A 17,452-nucleotide genomic window follows, 5' to 3' on the forward strand; every position below is an offset into this window, starting at 1 on the left:
TAATAGCTTTTTTTTAATTTTTATTTGGTGAGATCTGACGTTCATAGTGACTGAACAAAAAAAAAAAAAAACAAGTCTCGCTAGACGAGATTTCAGTCTCGTCTAGCGAGACTTCTGTTTTTTTTGGGACAGTGTTCTGTCACTATGAACGTCAGATCTCACAAAAAAATATATATATTTGATTGGGTAGGCCGCCTGGGAACCAGAAGGTCCCAGGTTCGTGTCCCGGACGCAGCAATGTGTCGAGATGTCCCTGAGCAAGACACTTAACCCCTAACTGCTCCCTCCTTGTGCTCAAGTTTGACCACTTGGGCAGCAATCAGCTGGGTGAAGCTGAAAACTGAATTTCCCGCTTGGGATCAAATAGGTCTAAATAAATTATTATTATGAATTATTATATCCGCTCCAGAGAGAAACAACATGTATATAAAATCCAAACAAAATTCATTTTTAAAGCACATTTACAACAACTAAAGCTGACCAAAGTGTTGTACATGGTTAAAACAAAACATAAAGCATCAACAAATAATATGCATTTACAAAAAGTATGCAAAGCATAAAACAAATGATGTGAGCTCAGGGTGAACAGATGGGTTTTAAGTTGGGATTTAAAAAACCCCAATGGACTAGATTGTCTCTGTCGGGTGGAAACCTCATATGTCCAAAACAGTTACTTTTCAGGATTCTAATTCAAAAGTAGCAGATCTACAAGCTCAAAACGTGCCGCTTTACGAGCTTGTAGCTTGCTACTTTAGATGCTTTTGTGTGACGCTCTAGTATGATCAAGTAGGACATTCATTTATGAAAAAACATAAAAAGTTAGAATGGAGATAAGAGGTTTCTGCCCAACAACAGCGATATTAGAAACAGTCTATGTGTGTCCGTGTACGTGCAGACATTACTGGATAGGTAGGTAGGCTCCGTTTACATTCAAAACAGAAGCCAGGCTTCCTTGCCGACGTGACGTTACGATAGTTAAGGATTTATACACAAAGTATCTCCTTATGAGGCAATACACATATTTGTTTCTAAACAAAAATCAACTATATTTCTTGGTCGCATTTTCACAGTTTTTTGCTTATGTTGATCATTGCGATAATAACGTTATTCGCAATAATTATTTGCCTCAATAATCGTGACATGACATTTTCATATTGTCCCGTCCCTACACGAAGGTGGCGTTTAATGGCGTGCCCGCGTTCCACGACACAACGTTTGAATCAGGACTGTATGAGGAGAAGGTCACAGAATACAAGAGGGACGTACTCGACTACAAGCGGAGCCAGGTTAGTAGGGCTGCAACAGTTAACTCTCTTACTGCCAAGAACGACTTATGAAAGGCTGTATCTCAGCTCCTGTGTACTTTTTTTTTACTATGTATTTTTTGCCCAGACATGTTATTTTCAAAGGCAGACAATTAATGTCAACAAGGTCGCGATGACCTCGTTGACATTTGTGAAACCACACAGTGAAGCCCTCAGTGATTAGCGATCATACTGGAAGATAAATATTCTGTGAAAAAAAAAATGTCATTGTGACCTCCCGTTTTCTTGTTATATACCCAGTTGAAAATAGCATGTTTCGCCAAAAATACATAGTAAAAAAAAAAAGTACACAGGAGCCGAGATACAGGATTTTAAAGTAATAAGTTAACCAGGAAGTGAATGGAGCAGTAAATCTTCGGATCACGTTATCTTGGGTTCTGGATGTTTTTTCTTTTATTCACTGATATAACCGTGATTGGCAGATAACGGCTGGATTTGAATTCACGGATATAACCGTGAATGGCAGGTAACTATATTGACTATATTGAGTAGTCTGATTAACCACTTAACACATTGACCGCTAGAGGTTAATCTCATAATGTACTCACCAGTGCCAACGTTTTATTGTTGTTTTTTGTTTTTTTCACGTCGCCATAGACCTCGTTAAAATCCTTAAGATTGATCTGTGCACTGTTTGTAAACATCGCGGACATCTCCCTGCGTCTACCAGTCCAAACCACGTGTCAAACGGGGCATCCATGTTTGAGTTAGAACGGTTTATGTTAAACAGTGATCAGCGAGGAGAAAAACTACAATCGAAGAAAATGGCGTCTCAGTGTGCGCTTTAGAATGGGAGCCGGCGTGATCGTCAAAACCGGATCCCAAATAATTCTGTTTCCGGTGGTGTTACAATGAAATGTGCCGTACTAGAAAATTGAAAAGTTTTTTTTTTCGGAAAAAAAGGAAAAAGCACCACAGCCAGTAGGCTACGGGATCGGCGCTTTACCGTTGGATTTAACGGCCCGTAGAACTACGGGCCCGGCGGTCAATGTGTTAAGCTAATAGGTGCTAATAATAATTAAAAAAAAACAATTGGGGGTAAAAAGCAAAATTGACAATCCCCCCCAACCTAAAAAAAATCATAATATTTATTTATATTAAAATCTATTATCGGTTATTTTCTTAACAATCAATTAAATCTGATTATAACTGCTGCACCCCAAAACCAGGTGTACAGTTGGATGTTCGCTGAGCCGTTCTCAAATGAACAACAGGTCAATTCCAGGCCAGAGGAAATACACTCTCCAGTGTGTCGAAATATTTGTATGGATCACAACTATAGTGAGTATTAAAAACGTATTGAACATGTTCTTGCAAGAAAATCGTTGCTGTCGGGCAGAAACCTCTTATCTCCGTATTCTAACCTTTTTGTGTTTTTTCGTAAATGAATGTCCTACTTGATCACACAGGGTCACACAAGCGAAGCGACACGTTTTGAGCTTGTAGATCTGCTACTTTTGATACATTGATCTACAAGCTGACGCATTGAGAGCTGGAGAGATTGCTTCTAGCAATATGTTCAGAAACATCTTCCATGAAATCTTGGTAGTCTTGGATATTTCATTTAAAAGCAAAGGTAAATCTGGGATTTCTTCACTGAACAGCAGGAACTATAATACTAAACCCTCCTAATTTTACATATTGTGTTAATTGTTTAGGAATCAGCAATAGTGTGGGGGGCTCCTTTCATAATGTTTCACAAATCGCACATTAAACATTTTCAGTCGTGAGACTTCAATCCATGGGTTTCCACCCGACAAGAGACTAAATTATTGTTCACTTTGTAGACATACAGAAACTGACCGATGGCACATTGTTTGGTCCATTTTTGGAGAGTTCTAAACCACCCATTTTGTTTTGACCATACTGTATTTTGACAAAAAGTGCCAAATTCTCTAATCAATAGAAAAATCACACCCAGTGTGAAGTGGGCGGTGTGGTCATCACAGTGGTTCACAGTGAAGGGAGCTCACTCAAAAAGTTTTTTTTTAAAGTGCATAGTCCTATTTATAGGTTATGGGGGGACACATAATTTCATCATGTGTCTCGCTAGCCAATCACAGTGCTGAATAGAGTCAGCCAATCACAGTACAGCTAGGGGTGTACTAATGCTAGGGGTGTACTAATTATGAGCCAATCACAGTACAGCGAAGGGTGTACTAATGAGGTGTCTCAACCCCACTTATAGGGGCGGCTACACCGCCCCAAAAAACGTAGATTTGAGTCACGTTTCCGTCACCACCGATCTCAAAACGCGTTGCGCTGTGAACCTTGTAGATCTGCCCTTTTTTTGAGAATTATTTTTAAACATTGTGCCTGTAATGACATGCCCAAAATGGGACACTAGGTTGAAAGTGGCTAACAGTCAGGAGACATCTGCTGCCTAATTGCAGATTTAGTCAAAAAAGTCAAATAATGGCTGATGAATCGACCAAACCAATATACATGGGTTAAAGTTGTCGCCACGACTGATTTCAGTAATTTTTTATAAGATTTACAAGAGTATTACAAAGGGTGAAACTAGCAATAGAATACATTTTCTATTGTTTAATTGTAAATTTATCTTCGGAAGCATCTTCTGTTACTTTTCAGGATTCAAATAATTATTATTTTTTTAAAGCCGATCTACAAGCTCAAAACGCGTTGCATCGTGATGCTTTTTGAGCTTTTAGATCGGCTATTTTTGCTACGTTTGTGCGACACTGTAGTATGACAAAGTAGGGCATACATTTACGAAAAAAACATAAAACAAAACCGCAACGATATATGGGTCGGGCTCTACACACATGGACATACTGTAAATGTTTGGTATGTTTTCAGATGGATGGGGTGACAGGACAGCATGTTTGTGGCCACACCAACACGCCTCTGGGCTGCCAACAATTGACACTGTGATGGCCGACATGGTAAATATAAAGGTAAATACCCCACATCAACAACGGGACTCCCTCTTTCTTTGGCGTTTCGCCCAGTGTTTAGGGGTGTGCGAGGATATTCAGTTAAACGGGGCTGCCCCTACTAACCGTTTTCCAAATAATATTCGGTTATTCTATGAAATATGTTTTTAATTGAGATATTAACGTTTTTTCCATATTGCTGTCATGTCTTAATAAAATTATGCTTTTAACAAGCAAAATAAGCAGGCGCCGATCACCCAGGGCTCAGGCACCCACGGGAATGTGCTGGTTGGACGGCTGCACACGTTACAAATGCTTTGTAACGTGTGCACTGCGCAGGATGCATGATTGCACGTAATTCTGTCATTCAAACTCTCTTTCTCTGTAATTTTCAAAGTTTGATAATTAATTATTTGCGCCATTTGTTATTTTCCGCCAATAATCCTATTGTACAACTTGAAATATAGCCTACATTCACCTGCTGGTCACCAGCAGTGAGTGAATCTAACATACTCAAGCTACAGACAGACACTGTCGGGTTGATATATTTTTTTTGATTACTCTGTTTGATGGGAAAGCGTTGGGATGGAGAAATCACATCCAATATAAAGACCTGGATGTGAATGTTACCTCGTACTGCCCGCTGCCTGTGATCCGATCGAAGAAATAATCCAGCGTTTACTTTGAGCTAAGGAGTGAGGACATGAAGAAAGCATAGGCCTATGTTTTCTATCACAATTGTTTGGCTGAAGATCCATTCTATATGTCATGTTATGGTTTAAACATTAAGGGGAGCTGGTCAGCTTCATTCAGATCGGCTCTGACTTGCGCTGGAGTGACAGCTAATTGATATAACCTACTTTTGCGCTGCGCACTGGAATGATGTAATTAATTATTTGGGTGCAGGTGTGTAAGATTCCGATAGTATAAACATTTGAAATGGCTTTCATATACTCTTAATATTTTTTTCAAATGAGATTTCGCCTTTGACACATCGAAATGTGCTCTGTTTTGGCTATTTTCTGGGTGTTCATTTCAATTATTAATTCATTTTTGACTATTCGCATCAACTTTGTCGTGTACACGTCAGTGAAATTAACCGCTGGGAACATCCTTAGTGTTGTTATATGCCTAACCCTAATCTTGACCTCACAAAAGCTATGCCTAAACCTAACCTTAACTCTAACCTTAACCTCACAGAAACTTAGCCCTAAACCTAACCTCAAAACCACACCCACCTGGGCAAAACACTGGGAAAAAAGAGAGTCCGACACTTCCACTTTAGGGGAGTTGGAGCTGGCTGATATGACTTCAAATCAATATTACGGCTTGATGTACAAGTACATCCCCTGGACATGACACTAGTATTCCCCCAATCTAACCCTTGATGTTGAGTGCCAAGCAGGGAGGCATTGGGTACCATTTTTATAGTGTTTAGTATGACCCGGCTGGGGAATCGAACCCTGAGCTCCCAATCACAGGCTAGACCCTCTTAACCACAAGGCCACTGAGCTGGTCCCGGCTTGATTACTGCAACAGTATCCTACGCGGCATCACCTCCAAAGTCCTCAATAAACTCTAATATGTTCAGAACTCGGCTGCCATATTACACCTGTCCTCCCTGACCTACTGTACACTGGCTTCCTGTCAAACAAAGAATCCACTTCAGAATACTGCTCATCACCTACAAGGCACTCCACAATCACAATCTGGCTCCCCCCTATCTCTCTGACCTCCTCTCCCGCTCCCTCAGGTCTGGTGACGCCAACCTCCTTGTGGTCTGCAGGACCGAGCACCGAACCCGGGGTGACAGGGCTTTTTGTGTTGCTGTAGAATGCGCTCAAAGAAGCCTTCTCCCTCCCTTCCCTCAAAACCCACCTCTTCAAACATTGCTTTCCCCAGCTAACTGGGGAAAGTCATGTTTTACAGTTCTACTGTTATTGTTGCGCTTACTCTTATAAATAACTCTTATAAATTGTACTGTGGGGCTTTTTTCCCTCTCTCCCATGTGAAGTGTCTTTGAGTATTTAGAAAAACGCTATAAATCTGAGATATTATCATTATTATTATAATAAATTCAGAGGTCACATTAATCCGTTTTCTGTTTGTATTTTTAGATGGAAGAAGTGGAAGTGGTAGTGGAAGATTCCGTGACAATGATCTCGCATCCCAATACAAATGACATGGAGCCGTTGGATAATGAGGAGGAGGGTGATGAGGAAGACGAGGACTGGACTCCTAATGCAAAGCGTGCAGAGGAATGTTCAGCTGGTAGCCATGATGAGGAAGACGACATGGAGTATGGCAGACCGCTGTCCTCTTCAGAAACAGAAGCGACACCACCACCACCACCCCGTAAAAGGCCGAGCTCTAGTGTGCCTCCAGAGGTGCGGAAGGATGGCGTTGATCATTCCCCCAACTTGGGGGAGATGCAAGCATTTTACTGTATTTCACAAAGCAACATGACAACAGTTGTAAAAGAAAAGAATGGAGTTCTACTGGACATGAACGTTATTTTTTTGTAAAAAAAAAACAATGAGAAAAAGGTCAATAAATTGCCTGACTTATCGAAGATGATACAAAACAAATCCTATATGCAAATATTTTTTTGTAAAAAAAAAATATTCAAAGGGGCTAATAAACTATTCTTTCTATTTGTCAGGTTTTACAGGGTTAAATAAATTATCCCATGATGCAACACAAAGTAATTTTGTTCATATTTTGCTCTGCATTTGTGACAAAATGTATGTTGGTAAGCAGCGATGGAAAGTGAATTTAAAAGAGTATGGTGCTTATGTAATGCCTGGGAATTTTTAGGCTTTTTTAGGTCATCAGGCAGAGGCTCTGAGCCACTACTGCTACACTTAAGTACATTTTATGACTGTGCTTGGGTATTTGTATTTTCTGATGCTTCAAATCGTCTGTCGGGTGGAAACCTCATGTCCAAAACTTACTTTTCAGGATTCCAATTCAAAAGTAGCAGATCTACAAGCTCAAAGCGCGTGGCTTCACGGCGTGTTTCTAGCTTGCAGATCGGCTACATTTGATACTTTTGTCGCTGTAGTATAATCAAGTGGGACATTCATTTACAAAAAAACACAAAAGGTTAAGGTAGCCCTCTACCGACGTCTGCGGCGGTAAGTGTTGGAAAGCGTCTGTTGAATGGGCGGTGGGTACACTATTAAATTGCAAGTTGTAGGGAAGCGTTGAAAGCCGACCAAGCAAGCTCCGTCGGCCTTCGACCGTCGGATAGCAGCAGGCTTGTTGAAAAAGTCATCAAGCCATAGACAATTTCTTTGCACCATAGTAGCCGTCTGTCGATGTCGGCTCTCAGGTGCATTCAGCAACATTTTGTCACACCTTCCAACCGACTGATCTCCCGACTTCTTTCGACTCCCAGTCTGTTTGGTGGAGAGCTGCCTTTAGAATATGGAGATAAGAGGTTTCTGCCCGACAGCAATACAATGGTGGTCTAATGGTTACTGCACCAGTGATTCTCAAACTTTTTAGCACGTGACCAAAAGAGAAGTTTGGGGTATCCCTGGGATCCAAACTAACAAAGCTACATGATGAATTATCCACTGAAAATAGCTGTCCACAAGTTGTCAGCTTGTAGATCAGCTATTTTCACTATTCTGACGACATTGGTCAATGATCAATAGTTACAGTCAAATAACTTGATATGATTCTGAAATGAGCATTCTGCATAATGAGTAGGCTACTTTTACTTTTGCTACTTTAAGTATATTGTCCTTTGACTTCACTTAAAGGTAGGGTAAGTGATTTTCTTTGGTTAAAATAAGTGTTAAATAGCTATATTTTATGATAGTACTCATTGCTATAGAGTGTTTGTTCAGTAAAAGGAGTCTCCTTGTCTCTCCAGCTCTTTATAAAACAGAAAATGCATTTTCGTTTCAGCTTCAGTTTCATTTCCAATTTTATCCAATCAGGATAGAGAACTCAATCTGGATATAGATTAAACAAGTGAAATTGGAAGTGATGGCACTAAGAAATGAGCAGGCAAAATTGGAACTGGAACACTATAAAAATGAAGCTTAAAAATGGGTACTTTACCTGTGTCTCAGACACTGCTTGATCCAATTTAAAATACTTCATCGTTTGCATTTCTCGAGAGAAAAACTGTCCAAAATTTATCCTGATATAGATTCTACCTGTATTAGATGTAATCTGGAACCAGCCACTGTTGGCCATATGTTTTGGGGATGCACATCCTTGACTCAGTTTTGGAATAATATCTTTAATGCCTTCTCAACCATTTGTCATATTATAATTGAGCCCAATCCAATAACTGCTATATTTGGAGTTCCCAATGATGATGTACCAATTACCTCTCCTCAGGCCAACTTCATAGCATTCTCTTCACTTATAGCTCGGAGGCTTATTCTCCGCAATTGGAAATCAGATAAACCTCCAACATTTACGAGTTGGGTCAAGGATGTGCTGTCCTTTATACCATTAGAAAAGCTCAGGTACAACAGATACAAGTCTCGCCGAAAATTCATAAAGGCCTGGTCCCCTTTTATTGAGTTCACCCTTACTCTGTCTTTTCCTACAACTACTGAAAGTGATACTGTATTTTGACTCAATAAGTGTCTTCATTTTGTTCCTGTTTACTGTGGTTTCTAGAAATGCTGGTCGCTTCTCTAACTGTACTTGGATGTGTGGTACCCTATATTTGCCAAATGCATTGCTAACTGTCTGGTCTGGTTATGCTAAACCCCCTTAAGCTTATTAAGAACTTTTCCTTTTAATTTCAATTTTATTTATTTTTTGTCTATTTTGTTTTCAACTCGAACTTCAATTATTTACTGCTCTCGTATTTTTTTTTTTTTTTCTCCCCCATTTATAAATGTTGTTTTATTGTTGTAATTTTATTTTTGTGAGGGAACCAGGGAGGGTGGGGTATATGTGGGGTTGTATGTCCTTAAAACTGAAAATACCATAAATAAAGTTGTAAAAAAAAAAGAAAATGGGTACTTTCTCCTGATTGGCTGAGATTTTGACACCTACCGGAAAATGTATTTTCTGTTTATTAAAGAGCTGGGGAGACTCCTGTTACTGAACAAACACTCTATAGCAATGATTACTATCAGAATATAGTGCTTTAAGCTTTTAACAAAATATTTTTTGTTTTAACCCAAAAATATCACTTAGCCTACCCTACCTTTAAGTATGATATTGAATGCAACTTTTACTTGTAACAACACTGTGGAATTCTTACTTTGTTTTACTCAAGAAGTCCAAAATATGAGTACTTCTTCCATCACTGCCTGCTGGCACAACATAACGCCAACAATAGGGGGGCAGCGTGGCGTTTTCATTCTACCGCCAGAAACACAGAAGAAGAAAGATAACCAAGAAGCAGTGTTGCCATGTCTGCTTATTATAATCAACTTTGGGCTTGTTTCCTAAACCTAATCTTGTTGAAACTAGTGGTTCTCAAACATTTTCATGTCAAGGACCCCCAAATTAATTTGTATTATCCACCCCTCCATTTAAAACTATAATATATTGTGACCCCTGTACCAGATTTTCATTTTTTTTGTGTTGAAAATAACAGATCTACAAGCTCACACCGCGTTGTTGTGAGCTTGTAGATCTGCTATTTTCAAATATCCGACGCTCGTGTGTCGCTTCTTTTGGGCTTGTTTTGGGCGTCAGACCCTGAACGCAGACGGAGGTGGCTGCAGGCCATACGGACGAAGCCAGACGGAGGGAGGATCAAGAATGCCAGAGTGTGCAGTGCTCACTTCATTGCTCGACGGAACCTCTCCCTCCGCTGTATAGTGCGTGCCAACGACTCCGTCGACTCGTCACCACGGGGGGCGTGGCATAGTAGCTGCAGACATACAGTACTTGAAGGGGGCAATGTTAAGTCAACCTGTTTTTAGTCTGGGAGGCTTCGGCTCAAAGCCTGGACAGCAGGGGCGCGGCCACTGCTTTCTGATTCAAATCAACAGCCAATGAAGAAAAGGGGGCGGGATCCACATGCAGTGGGTGTTGCATGTAAATAGGAGCGACGGGAAGCAATTTGCCCTTGAGAAATTGCGGCCGCCATTGTTGTGTACTGCTGTTTGCCTCTCGTCTGACTTTTTAGACGAGTTGCACAGCTCTCAGACCGGTAAGAGGCGTGTCCGCTCAGATTCTGAGCGTAAGTTACATCCTGCCCACAAACACCAGGGCTCTGGACCAGAAGTTCTTCGCCCCTCCCGTTTGTATGCGAGAGCTGGCGAAAACTTCTGGGAACTCAGATTAACCTGTTTTATACCCCTCAAAGATGTCTGCCGCTACCAAATGACACTTGTTGACGCCCCCTTCAGGATGTTTGGCACGCTCTATAGCTCGCCTCCGAGATGAGGTTCCTCGTTTCCCTCTGCCGTTTGAGCAGGACATTGTCGCACATTTTCCACTTTACATGTTTCTTACCCCTTTCTGCACATCGTATCCAAAAAGTAAAGGTTTTCCGCCATTCTTCCAGATGGTTTAAGTTCTAGCGCACCATAAAAGCTATCCAACGAGTTGAAGAAAGTATTTAATTTGCCTCGGTCCTCAGCCGGTTCCATAATATTTTGCATTAGAAGATGCAATTCAACATTTGACCAGTAGGGGAATCAGTAATGTTATCTCTACGGGCGCAACTCTTGCGCAATGTCTTAAAAACATGTAACCGAATGAGGACAGAGGCGAATTAAATACTTTTTTCAACTCGTTGGATAGCTTTTATTGTGCGCTAGAACTTAAAACATCTGAGAGCATGGCAGAAAACCTTTACTTTTTGGATACGATGTGCAGAAAGGGGTAAGAAACATGTAAAGTGGAAAATGTGCGACAATGTCCTGCTAAAACGGCAGCACCTGTTTCCGCGGGTAGTTTCCTGATGTGTGGGAAACATCCTGCGGAGGGACCGGAAGTAGCAGCTCAGTGTGTTTACATTTGCCAACAGAACGTAGCTGTAGCTTCGCAGGTCGCATAGCGATTCTGACTCCAAGACGTTTGTTATTAAGACTCTGCTTTTCTTAACGTCACAATGAGCTCAGGGACAACGTGTGCTGTGCGTGGCTGTCATTACAACCGAACCAAACTAAATGAATGGCTTAAACTAGAGTGCTTCGTCCACCAACCGAAAACTAAGTTCGAATGTTCTTGTCAACGATGGTATGAATTCCATCGCATCCCAAAGGACGCCGATGCGAAAAGAACTTGGCTAAGAAACTTGAACTTAAAAAAACCTCCCAAAGCTGTGTATGTATGTTCATTTCACTTCGTGGACAAGAGACCTACACGGGAGAACCCATATCCAACGCTGCTGTTGGGTGAGAGACCTCCAGAGGAGAGTATCGTTCAGAGACATTTAACGGGTAAGATTAATTTCTACAAGGCATTAAAACAAATCTGACCTGGCCTGAAATCTATTACAATCTATTTAAAACGTGCTATTGTAAACACTCAATGGTAGGCCTGTCTGATTATGTGTTTGTACTAAATACTAATCTGTCATTTGTAGCGTCTCACACACACACACACACACACACACACACACACACACACACACACACACTGACACACACACACACACACACACACACACACACACACACACACACACACACACACAAACCTACAGTACACACAAACAGTGCGAAATCTTTCATCAATGTATTTGTCCTAGGACACAAATCATCTTTCATGTTAGAATTTGTGCAGCCCTTGTAAATCTGAAAGGTGAGTTAAAGGAGGAGTTCACCCAAAAAATTACTTATTTTCTATCAATTACACACCCCATGAAGCCTTGATTTCATGGATTTATTTTTGTTTTTGTGGCATTCCTAAGACAATAATTTGATGACCGTGTGTATTTCCGGTAGGAGACACAAATAATCTACTTTGTGTCTCCTACCGGATACATTAGCCGGTAGGAGACGGGAATCAAATTATTAGCTTAAGAATGCGACAAAAACAAAAAAGAATCCATGGATTCAAGGCTTCAAAGGGTGTGCAATTGATAGAAAATAAGTCATTTTTTGGGTGAACTCCTCCTTTAATGTAAAGTAAATAGACACAATGTAGATCACAATCACATCACTGTTAATTGTATTTTTTTAGAAGTATACAACCCTCGTAGACGTATTTATGATTCTGACGTAGATTGAAGACGTCAGAATCATAAATACGTCTACGAGGGTTGTATACTACAGCTAGTATTTTATGTATTTCTGTTTTGACAGGCCTGAATAAATGCTTATGTAATTTCTAATGACATAATCCAGAAACCGTATTGTCTAAGTTGAATTCATTTTTCTAAGTATTTTGTCCATTTTAGGGACAATATTAATGGGCACAGAGTTTTCGGTTATGAATCTGTCGCTACATTTTCCACCATAAGCATCTGAAATGTACATAATGACTCCAGATGGCGCAATTACAACTAGATATTGCACAGCATTACAAGCATAGTGACTAAGATTCAGTTCTTGAGTCCAGATTTTTTGCTTTCTGCAAAACACTTTCTGTACAGTCAATTACACAAGTAGTGTTTGGAAAATTCTCCTGGAAAACCTGTGGCATAGTAGCTTTTATGGTTTCACGAGGCAGCCATGGAATTAGATCCTTAGTGTGCTCAGCAATTACATCTATCCAGAATGACAATGTTTTACTAGCCTGACTATAGCCAAATTCCATTCCCCAAAGCTCGGTCACTCGCTCACTCTCCTCGCTTCCTCCACTCGCGCCTAAGCCCCGCCCCTGCGAGGAGCCGAGGATTATTTGCGAGGACGGAGTGGTCGAGTGGTTGCCGTCAAAGGATCGGACTGCACTTAGCGTCATTTCAAAGCGACGGAAAATTCCGCGATCACTTATGACGTCTCAAACAGCTGGACCAGAGCCGTGGATGAAAATATACATGCATAGAATAATATGCAGGTATAGAATAATACAGAATAGACAATTCATCAATGTGGATGGCCACATTATAATCTTTATAGTTAACATTTTGTGCAAAGCCATTTATTCCTGAAATAGTGAACGAAGCGCCAGGATGAGCAAACTTACATTTATGAATTAAATCCTGACCTGTCCCTCTTTTTGCTCGTATAGTCCCCAGACCCCCCACCCCCCGCAGCAGTCCCGCACGGCACTGCTGCTTATAACAGCCACCGTATATTACAGAGTATGTCTGACTCTGAATTACATCATTCATGCAGGGTGGCCATACGTCCTCTTTTACCCGGACATATCCTCTTTTGGGTGGCTGTCTGGGGGGTTTTATAAAATCCTTCAAATGTCCGGGGTTTTGAGAGTTTGGGTGATATCCCCCCACTTCTGGGACGAAGAAAAAAGAAAAAAACTCAGACGATTTTGTGATTTTGCTTGATATTGTTTGATAGCGAAATAAATCATGACTGATAGACATGAAAGAAGACCCTTCACAGCTAGAGAATTAACATGTTTAAGAATCGGTTCAGAATTGAATGAGTACGGCTATAGTTAAAGCGTAAAGTGTCCTTTCCTATATTCAGTCTATATATAAATACAATACATTATTTTAAACATAATCTTTGTCACAGTAATTTATAGTAGTCCATGCACTGCATTGAGGCATGCAAGGAGAGAATGAACTATCAGCTTTTGAGACAGAATAAGTGGCACAATATATTACAATGTATATAATTGTAATTGTATTATGTTTTATATCATACAACGCCATAAAGCCAGTGGCTTGTTGCGTCTTTTCTGTTAATTTACACTGTGTGTGTGTGTGTGTGTGTGTGTGTGTGTGTGAGATGCGCAACGAGTGATCGGCGGGGGCGAAGGGGGGGGGGGGGGCAGCCGGTGTTTCGGCATGGTTTCGGGTTTCAAGCATTGTTTGTGTGACCACATGTAGAGGAGGACCATGTATACGTCACGGGAGAAGGAAAAAAACTAAAAAAAACGTGTACACGTGATGCGGAAGTCTGCCGCGGAGGAGCTGTGGAGAGTGGTCGAGCGTACACTTGATGTACACTCGCTAAATGCAGAAGTGGAGAGCCTCCTCGGCTCCTCCACTCGACTCCACTCGCCTCCTCCAAGAAGCAACTGAATAATTGGACCCTGACTACTTCCGGTTTGAAGTCGGAGTGACCGAGTGGGAGTGAGCGAGTGGCCGAGATTTTCGGGTTTGGAATTTGGCTCACGTGACCTTTTGAAGCGGATGCGATGGAATTGAGACGTTAAGCGAGAGAAAAGCAGAGATAAAAGACTTACTAACAAACGTTCTTGGAGTCAGAATCGCTATGCGACCTGTGAAGATACGTTCTGCTGGCAAATGTAAACACACTAAGCCGCTACTTCCGGTCCGTCCGCAGGATGTTTCCCACACCAGATCCTTGCCCCAGTAACTACCTGCGGAAACGGGTGGATACAGCGGAGGGAGAGGTTCCGTAGGGGCTGAACTCCGAGATGAGGTCCCACTGCGTAGGGGTGCCGGCAGAGTGCGACACGGTGGCCAATATTCTTGATTCTTACCTTTTTTCCGCACAGCGTATCCAAAAAGTAGAGGTATTTTCCCCTGCTCTCAGATTTTTTACATTTTAGCGGTCAAGAAACTTTAACCGACGGGTTGAAACGAGCGTTTAAATCGCTTTTACAGTCAGCCTGTGCCATGTTTTCCCCATGCAACCTTACAGGAGCAGCACTGCGTATGCGGACGGGGGTTGACTGGCCACAGGCTGACTAAATAAGCGATCTAAACGCTTGTCACAGCCTGTCGCTTTCATTTTCTTGACCGCTAAAATGTAAAACATCTAAGAGCAGGGGGGACTACCTTTACCTGTTGGATACGATGTGCGGAAAAGGGTAAGAGTCAACAATTTTGGCAATTTTTCGCCGGTGTCGCACTCTTCCTGTTGTCCAAGCTGTGGAACCTCATCTCGGAGCGGACGAATCCACAGAGTGCTCCCCTGGCACAATCATAACTTTAACTGGCTATTATTAGTACTATTACTTCCCAGAAAGTTCAGCGATTGATTGATTGAATACTTTATTTAGAAGTTTGCAGAAAAAAAACATGCAAGTACAGTTCAAATACAAGGTACACTAAATAGGATAAAAATAAAAATAAAAACAGGTTATAAATAATACATTTTAGGAAGGAAGCCATATACGATATACAATCTGCCCTCTGTGTTTACATAACAAAACAATAAATATATATATATATATATATATATTATTTTTTTACCGATAAATTCCTTATACCAGCATTTATATAGGTGGGAAGTTTTTGGTCTACCAAAACAAACAGTGAAAATACAGCGAGAGGGCAGTATGTATATGCAGGTAAACACCACCACACTACTCCAATGGTTGATAACTGCTACCCAGAAATGATGGGTAAAAGAAAATGATATATTGTGTTATGTAAACACAGGGAAAATGTACATACTAGGCCTTTTGAACTGCTCTCCATCCAATGTCTTTTACAAAATGTGCGATCAGTCAATAAAACAAACTTTTATTTATAGGAACGTTTTCTCTGGATGACACCAGTCCTGACTTCGCCCCATCCATCTTCCCCCGCGACATAAAGAATGACTGGAAACGATTCACGAGCAAAAATGAGAGGTAAAAGTTAGAGCCAGTCCGATTTATCGGCCATTATCTGACTTTTATGATCATCTTGGTATTGGAAATCCTTTTCTTTTTTTACCTCACAATGCATCGCTAAACTTACAACGCACTGCAATGCGACTGCTATTTCCAGATACTGGCCAAATACATGATAATTTGGGGGTCCTTTTTTGAGAACCACTGGTCTAGGAGTTTTCAAAATTGGGAGGGGCATCAGACCCAAAAATCTGGCGTCGGTCAGGCTCTAGTAAACATAACAAGACATGAACATGATCTAGTTGCTCATTAAATTGGATATTTAGTTTTAGTAAGACATGTAGTCATGACTTAGACCTCTTGGAAAGAAAAATTAATTGAGTTCAGTGTGCTCTCTTCTCTGAACAGGTGGAAGAGGAAGAAAAAAAGGGACGAACTGAAGGAAAGGGAGAAGGATGAAGCCACTCCCAATAATGCACCACTGATGGATGCACCACTGATGGATGCACCACTGATGGATGCACCACTGATGGAGGGTGATGGACATTCATTGTGCATAGTGGTGGTGCCAGAGGTGTGGGTGCAACCGTTAAATCAAATTAATCAATTTAATCGATAATAAAAGTCGATAATCGATGCTCGGGTGGAGCAGTGGTAAAGTATATGACCACCAACTTAAGAGTCTAGGGGTTTGAATCCACCGTGGTGCATCCAACTTTGTCGAGCGTCTATATTACGAACACAGTTGGCCCGTGTTTGGGGCAGAGAAGCTGGGCGGGTGATGTTTGTCACTGCACATAACTCCTACAGGCTGAGGGGGGCACCTGTCAGCAGGGCTTGTTGGACGGGAGGAGTAGGGCGGAGGCTCTACGTCCTCCCGGTGGGGGCTCCTCACTGGCAGGTAGGATGCAAAAGCAGTGACAACACATAGAAATGTATGTCGGGAGGAATCAATTGACATAACTACCAAATTGGGAAGAAAAATAGATTATTTTTGGAATGTCATTATAGACAAAAAAATTGAGAAAATAGCCGACTTATCCCATCGCGATGCGTTGTGAGCTTGTAGATCTGCAATATTAATTATTTTTGCACGACACCGCTGTGCGAAGTATAAAATAGTGCATAAGTGGTTCATTGATTTTTTTGGTATAGTGTATAACCAACTGGCAAGATATAAATGAATAGGCACATTTTTAAGTTGAGTGCATTGAGGTGGATTCTTTTATGTATGTAATATTTTCATTTCTAACCTCGGAGTACAAAATTAATGTCTTCAGCCATGCGATGTTAAACAACATTTTGTAGTATAATATGTTTTTTAAATGTTCTTTTCTGCATAATAGAGAACGGAAGCGGACATTTCTGTGCCTAAAAGGATTTTGAGTAAGAAAACAAACCATACTTACAGCAACAGTAAGTATTAGCAAAGAAGACATTGTTTTAAAGAAGATCATTGTTGCATGGACATAAAAACAAATATGTTATACAATTTGCAAATAAAGGCGGCAATGATACTTCATATTCCATGTCATAAAGCATTTGGAAAGAAAAGTGTTAGTAGCTTTGATATTGTGTCACCTTTTTTCAACTTCACTTTGTCCTACAACAAATTGGTGTTTTAATTAC

The 17,452-nt window shown here is 40.9% G+C and overlaps 1 protein-coding gene across 5 annotated transcripts in view; it reads left to right on the forward strand.

The window, feature by feature from the left end:
• The window catches only part of LOC308088595 (uncharacterized protein), a 30,010-nt gene that overhangs the window by 5,109 nt on the left and 7,449 nt on the right, over nt 1–17,452 (forward strand). For 2 of the 5 annotated variants that reach the window (XM_080433124.1, XM_080433126.1), the window contains 4 exons: nt 1,176–1,286; nt 2,495–2,606; nt 4,146–4,243; nt 6,340–7,303. In XM_080433124.1, coding sequence (XP_080289250.1) covers nt 1,176–1,286; nt 2,495–2,606; nt 4,146–4,243; nt 6,340–6,747 — 729 coding nt within the window. In that variant the 3' untranslated portion in view covers nt 6,748–7,303. Of the gene's footprint in view, nt 1–1,175; nt 1,287–2,494; nt 2,607–4,145; nt 4,244–6,339; nt 7,304–11,205; nt 11,602–15,741; nt 15,842–16,210; nt 16,398–17,169; nt 17,240–17,452 lie in introns of those variants that run through there. The other 3 variants (XM_080433127.1, XM_080433125.1, XM_080433128.1) reach the window with 3 other exon arrangements.

This window comes from Gymnoscopelus braueri (genome assembly GCF_963280865.1).
Source record: "Gymnoscopelus braueri genome assembly, chromosome: 7".
Lineage (NCBI taxonomy): Eukaryota > Metazoa > Chordata > Actinopteri > Myctophiformes > Myctophidae > Gymnoscopelus > Gymnoscopelus braueri.